The sequence below is a fragment of the Erpetoichthys calabaricus genome, chromosome 14, assembly GCF_900747795.2.
Source record: "Erpetoichthys calabaricus chromosome 14, fErpCal1.3, whole genome shotgun sequence".
In the NCBI taxonomy this organism is placed as follows: Eukaryota; Metazoa; Chordata; class Cladistia; order Polypteriformes; family Polypteridae; genus Erpetoichthys; species Erpetoichthys calabaricus.
The window spans coordinates 89803848-89811080 of record NC_041407.2 but is presented as its reverse complement, the minus strand read 5'-3'; the positions used below and the strand labels follow the sequence as shown (position 1 = coordinate 89811080).

The 7233-nt window shown below is 34.6% G+C and overlaps 1 protein-coding gene across 1 annotated transcript; it reads right to left on the bottom strand.

The window, feature by feature from the left end:
• Positions 1-2993: 2993 nt before the first annotated feature.
• On the bottom strand, positions 2994-5173 carry LOC114665011 (G2/M phase-specific E3 ubiquitin-protein ligase-like). Its single transcript, XM_051918868.1, has 4 exons — positions 4679-5173; positions 4394-4566; positions 4062-4276; positions 2994-3418 (listed from the first exon to the last, which is right to left on the bottom strand). The coding sequence occupies exons 1-4, from the start codon at positions 4883-4885 to the stop codon at positions 3174-3176; spliced, it is 840 nt and encodes a 279-aa protein (XP_051774828.1). The 5' UTR covers positions 4886-5173; the 3' UTR covers positions 2994-3173.
• Between the last annotated feature and the right edge of the window lie 2060 nt (positions 5174-7233).

Below are 7233 nucleotides of genomic sequence, written 5' to 3'. Positions count from 1 at the left end.
TGAATCCTGGTGGGCACAGTACAGAAAACAACGGTAAGCGCATTATCTTTATTTTAATTAATGCGCCGCACTTGATATAATTTAAACATTTACGAGTATTTTATTATCATTTTGTTTCGTATGTTTATAACATATGCTTTCTGTTAGTTCACAGTTCTGGATGGACCTTTTCGAAGATCTGAAAGACTTGGGCCATTTCAACGGCAGTCATGAACACAAATGTTTGCTACGCTTCTGTTTCAGTGATATCCTGCAGAAAGACCTAGAGGAATGCAAGCAACTATGGAACCAGCATAGAATCAGACCTTCCAGAATGTCTACGTGCCCCCCAGGAATTCCCAACGAATTGTTCAGTTTGCCTCACAGGTCTAGTCCCTTTTGAATTATCTTTTATGTAAAGTTGTGTAGGTGGCGTAGTGATGATCATCGTTTCCGCATTACAGTTTAAGGAGATTTTGCTCCAAATCCATCCTATATGTGCGCGCGAGTGTTGCATTTGATTGGCTGGCAACAGGTACAGTTGTTATTTGTGCCTTTCCCAGCCTTGACGATCATATTTATTCACAGCAGTCATCGCTTTCAAAAGTTGTGCTTTTTAAAGTACAATATTAGTAAAGCCATAACCCAAGCTGTTGCCCATCATAGCTAAAATCAAAAACACACTTATATCATTATAAGAGTCTTAACCAATACGAGATGGTTTTGCCTTAAAAGGAGGCAAGACAAAATCGACTGTTTTGATAACAGTGCAACACAGTTGTTGAAACCGTCACCTTTAGATTCAATGTGAGTGGTTTCAGGTTTCTCAAGCACCGAACACAAGGGAGTACTTGGAACGGTTTCTCGAACACCTTTTATCGGTGAGAAGGCAGTTACACTCGTGAGAATAGCATTTCTAGACTCGCACTGGCTTTCTCGAAATGAGTGACACGCGTGAATGTGTGTGAGAATCGGCTTGTTCGTTTTACAATATTATGAAATTCACTAGGAATGAGACCTTCCTCAGTAAGCCGTTCAGTTACCAGAACTTGCAATGCACTGACAGCCAAATAGCGTATAGAATCATGTAGTGATTATAAATTTTCAAGTTTATTGTTTGAATGTCCATCAGGGATGCCGCTTGATTTAACGTTGCTTTGGCGCTTTCTGCAGTGGTTAGCTGCTTGAGGGATCTGGGAGAACGGAAGAGAATAAAAATGAAAACTGGAGCTTTTTTTGGGGCTGCAATAATAAACCGCTACAAGCATCTACTCACGCCTGTCTGTTTTCTGTGTCTCTAAAGTGGATCAAACAATGCAGCCTTTCACAGTACTCTATAGCATAGCCCTCGATCAAAGAAGGTCAGTAAAATAGTGGAATACAAACATTTTAGGTTTATTAAGTCTTAAACGGTTACTTAAATAATGTGAGAGTTCATTTGACACTGGCACTTTGCAATGTGAGGGGTTTCATATTAAGCCTGCTTAACGACACACAGATTTGATTAAACCCCTCACTGACGAACCTCGATTCTGCGTTTGTAGGAAAAGATTTGCTTCCCTGTGATGGACTGACGCCATGTACACGGATTGTTCCTGCCTTATTGTGGTTCTTTAAATTGTATCTATATATTCTGTTTTAAACAAATACACACCTTTTTGGTTTTATAGCATAATAATTTATGCTGTTGTTTATACAGACTATGCACATTCAAACTTTGTTTTTTTTAACAAGAAAGTTGGCAACATTTGTAGTTATTGTGTCATTTATCAACATTTACCAAACATGTTCTGATCATTTCCATATATTGGGATATTTAGCAACTTTCAGGCTTTCTTGTCCACTGAGCAAATTAAGGTACTGGTCCTAATTTATTTTTTTAGTATCAGTTTAAGTATATATCATATTTTTAAGCAAAGATTTAATTTTGCCATTGAATGTTTATATTCCTATATTATAGGTTTTGGTCAAGGGATTGTGGTTTTCACGTTGCACAGCAGCAGCTTCAGGACCTGAGGGACCAATGTGAAACTGTTGGTCTTTGTGGAGATGAAGATATACAAGATTACCTCACATATGTGAAAGAACAATATGACCTTCAAACACCACAAGTCTGGGAAGATGCCCTTGATTTATTCTTTAAATTGAAGGAAAAGACAAATGTTTGATAACAGCAATACAGCAGATGCAAGCTTTCAAAAAAAGCAAAACATGTATAAGTTAAAAAACACTTAGATCAGTTTTGTTAACTTGTGCAAAAAAGTACTATGGCAATCCAAATTAACATTTAGAGATATCTCAAAATGAGTTTCAGATATCTTAAAATGTAATTTACTTTTTTAAATATCTGAAACTCACTTTAAGATATCTTAAAATAATTTTCTTCACATTTTAAGGTATGTGCAATACATTTTGAGATATCTCAAATGCATTTCAAGATATCTCAAATACATTTTCAAATATCTCAAAATAATTGTGTCAGATAATTTTCAGATATCTTAAATTGACCTTTTGTGCATTTTAAGATATTTTAAATGCATTTCAAGATAACTCAAAATCATTTCTTGTAAAACTGCCTATTATTTCAATGGAACTTCTTGTTTATTACAAGATATCTTAAAATGTATTTGAGATATCTTGAAATGAGCAGGAAGTGATGTTGAGATATCTGAAAATGTATTTTCAGATATCTCAACATAACTTCCTGCACATTTTAAGATATCTCAAATACATTTTGAGATATCTTAAAATAGACAGGAAGTCCCATTGAAAGAATAGGCAGTTTTACAAGAAATGATTTTGAGATATCTCGAATTGCATTTAAAATATCTTAAAATGCATTTCACATATTTCAAAATGTACAGCACATCATTTCAAGATATCTTGAAATCTACTTGAAATATCATAAAATGCTTTTTAGATTTCTTAAAATAGATGCATTTTTAGATATCTGTAATTCATTTTGAGATATCACTAAATGTTAATTTGGCTTGCCATAAAGTGCAGAAATTTTGACTGAAGAACTTCAATCTGTTAACCACCAGCAGTAACAATAGCTTGGAACAATGTATACTTTGTATGTGCAAAATACTTCATTTATATTGTCAACCTTATTAATAAAACAGTCAGCCAACATCAATAAATTGCCTTTCAATTAAACAGCATTTTGCATTTAAAGATAAACAAATTGTTGATCAATAAAGCCCAAAGCCTGGAGAATTCAAAATTCCAAAGCTAATATGAAATTTGAAACTGTCATATGATGAATGTAGTGGCAAGCATAATGTATTGCTGCAAGTGTTGGCAGTTGGAAACGGGGAATTATCATGCAGGAATTTTATTGTTGGCCTTGGCTCAAATCCCAGTGGTGGAATCATCTTCAGTCCTGTTGCAAACATGACAATATCTTCTAAAGTTGGATCTGTAGACGAGATGTTACCTTAGGAGGACAAAGGGAACACAACAGAAATATCTTTTAATGATGTAACATCAAGGTAGGTTAAAGAAATATTCTAACCAAAAATTATAATTTCACAAATAATTTGAGTTTTTATGTTTTGATATTGTTTGCTGTTGGTCAGCATTAATCCATTTGACTCCTATTTTAGCAGCAATTTCCTTACCTTTTTTCTCCATAGAAACATGAGATTGAAATTCTTTTCTGTGATAACTACATATAACACTGAGTAAAAAGCAGCTTTTTAAAATCACTTTTGATTTAAGTATTTCTTTAAACAGAGAACAAAAACATGCCTAATTATGACTGAACAGTACACTGAACAATACACTAGTTCTGATGTTAAGACAATATATTTACTACTTCTTACACAATTTTATTGCCAATTATGATAGTAGTTACTTCTGAAACCATCAAGTACTACAATAATAGATATAATTTTTTTGAAAACATCTAAGAAAAGTTTATTTATGAATTTGTTTGCTCTGTAATCTATGGTGCATAAATTCCTTCAAATTAAAATCTGCACAATTTGAGTTATTAAAATTAGATAACTTTAATATGTAGCACAATAAACATATCTTTCTATGCCTTTGTATAAGAATAGAAAATCACTGTTTGGCACCTTCAATATCTAGCAGATAATCTGCCCAGTAAGATGCTATCCTTCCTTCTTCGCGTCTCTTGTTGCTACCCGCCACACTAAATTCAACTCTGAAGATGCTTTCAATGAGCTCAGAGCTGAGACTTTGAGTACTGAAGCACAAATAAGGTTCAAACGCTGATGGACTTTCTATAATTTTCTGAAGCACATTGAGGGTTGACAATCCATCTTTGAATCTATTAAAAAAATAGTTGTCACTGTCATGTTTCATACAATATACAGTAAATGTATCTGCCCATTTTAGAGAATCAAAAACCGCTCAGGATATTTACTTAATTTTATGGTGTATGTACCTTTCAATGCATGCAGCATTTCTTGAAAAGAGGTACCATTTTAAAAAATCTTGCACAACACTTTCTCTCTCTCCGATGTCTTTTATGCTATGAAGACATCCAGCCAAAAGGAGCACTGTGCTGTGTTTTGCCATGATGTCTCTCAGGATTGACAAAGATGTGGATGACACTATCTGTTTTTAAAAAGTACACTCCATTAAACTCCATTTGTAAACAATAGTTTTACAAAATTTCCATTACTGATATAATGACAATTTATTAATCAAATTAAATTAAAACTCTTACCTCCTGAAGCACATTCTGAATGTCTGGATCTGTGACATCTTGAATAGATGGTGAAACATCTGTTTTACCACAGATGTATTCTAGAAAATGTCTGGAGAAAAAGTGTGGAGCAGGGCCACCATGGACAAGTGACGCAGCAATTATTCTTCCAATGATGTAATACTCATCCTTGGCAAGTCCTAAAAGTAGACAAAATGGTTTTACCATCTATTTTGTAACTACCTTTGAAATTAAACACACACACGCTCAAAGAAAAACCCAATTAATATATAATACAAGAGCAGGTGTCCATCGACTTTTCTTGTGTGGTATATTCCTGCATCCTTCCATTGTCTACTCACCCTCTACTGTATATACAAGGGGTTAGCTGATTTGTGTGTTTTCTGTAAAATGTTGAAGTTATGTAACATTCTTGTTTATCATAGCACCAGAGAGTGGCAACTTGTTGCATGTTGTGTGGACATGCAAGTAAGAATTTCACTGTACAATTTCACTACAACAATACAAAATTCCTTTATCCTGTCTTTGCCTCATCAGGACTGACTTAAAAGAATTTATGAGGTTGGAACAATAAGGTGATGAAGAAGTATTTTCATAACCAAGATTGGCCGTGTTAATATGAGGTATACATAAGGTAAATACAAGTTTATATGAGTATGGTACAACAGGCATGACACTTTCTAGAAAGGGTCAAGAGAAAGATGTAATGCTCCCCTCCATCGCCCTTGTTATTGCATATCATTCTAATATTTGCAGTGCTGTTAAGACCAGAATGTCAGGCATAACTGGGATATTTGTTAATGGAAGACCTAGAAATTGGGGCTTTTGAAAGTCAATAGAATTACTTACATTATTTATGTCTACATTTGTCTCACACTTGCTTGTCAGGCAACTTGCATTGCACCTAAGCCCTATCTGTCATCCCTTACTATCTAGAGGCACTCACCAGCAAACACCACCTCCATATCTCGTTCCTGCAGTGGGTGAAAGTGTCCTCAAGGTTTCAGGGGTATGTTCCATCACATCAAGGTGAGGGTCACCAAGTTGTTTTAAAAGGTCTTGACTCACCTCTTGCTTGCAAATTCTATGGATGGGATTGCACAGTATTGAATTTGGGCAACTGAGTATTGCATCTGCACTGTTTGAAGATCGTGTTGTCTTCTTGACTTTGATCTCTAGCACACGCTACAGTGGTTTATGTCTTAGTGTTATATTGTTGAATTCTAGCATATTGGTGTAGCATCCATTGATGCTATTGTTCTGTATTTTTATTTTTGTTTTGATATTGCCTTTTTTGTTACTTTGTGATGTCAAAATGCTGTCACTTTGTATATTTTTAGATACACAATCTGCCATTTTTAAATTTACCATGTGATTGTGGCTGTATTATCATTTTCACTGTCATACTACCACCATCACAAGTTTGCAGTAGTGCTGATCAGCGAGTGTACAAGTTTCTGCATAGTCAAATGAAAATGTGTGCATGTAAAAAGTTTTTTTTTTTTTTGTTATATAAGACTCAGAACCTTTGCTGATTTACTGACTAGGCTTCTGGATTGTGTATTGGGCTTTAGTAATTTGATTAGTTGCTTTCCTGGCTTTAACCTCAACTCCTTTAAGATTTAGATTATTTAATTTTATATCCTGGTCCTTTTGGAACTCTGTTTCTCAGAATGTGCCCTTCTCTTTTTTGGCATAACATACATAATAACAATTAAGAAATAGAACCTTCTAATCTGAGGCTGTGGTTCATTTTCCAGAATGGAGTGACTTGCTCTTTGCATGACCCAGGTGGAAACGTTTAGACATCCTGGGCTCTTGTTCATATGTAAGGCGAGGTGACTGCATGATTTAGAAATCATTCTTACAAATGATGGTGTTGTAAAAAGGAAGTTAGATCTTTGTGAAATCTTCTAATTGGCCATCTTACCAGTTTACATCTCCATCATTGACTTTTGAGTAGGAGTTATGGGTACTCAATGAAAGTCTAACACTTGACTACGAGGCCTACTGCTTCTCTGGATTGAAAAAAGGGCCAATTCAGAGTAGTTTGGGAATTAAGTGAAGAGAGAGGGAGTAAGTTAGTATGTTACACTTTTTCCTCAGTAAATGGTTATTGCAAGTAATGTATGGAAGTACTGTAGGTGTACAGAGAATCTATATTAAATTAGACATACATTTGAAACAAAACTGTGTTTCACAAAAGTTTCAAACATAGATTGTATAACTCACTGAATACATTTTAAACAGTAACTGAATAGTCACAAGCAAATGACAAATGATTAATTACATTTTTAAAACTACAATAAATAACTATGACAAATCCTCAAACTGAGTACAGCAGTTTATATTTGGAGTATCATGCTTCATTAGTAAGGGTTACCCAGTAAATAAATTGTACCTGCCTGTACTGTCACATCGCAAAAATTTCTCATTCTCTTTCCCTTCAAGTAAACTGTGTCCTTTTATGTGACACATCAACAACTGTAGAAATTCCCTTTTTGGGCCACCTGCATCAATTCCATCTTCATTTACACCGTAATCATCTGTAAATT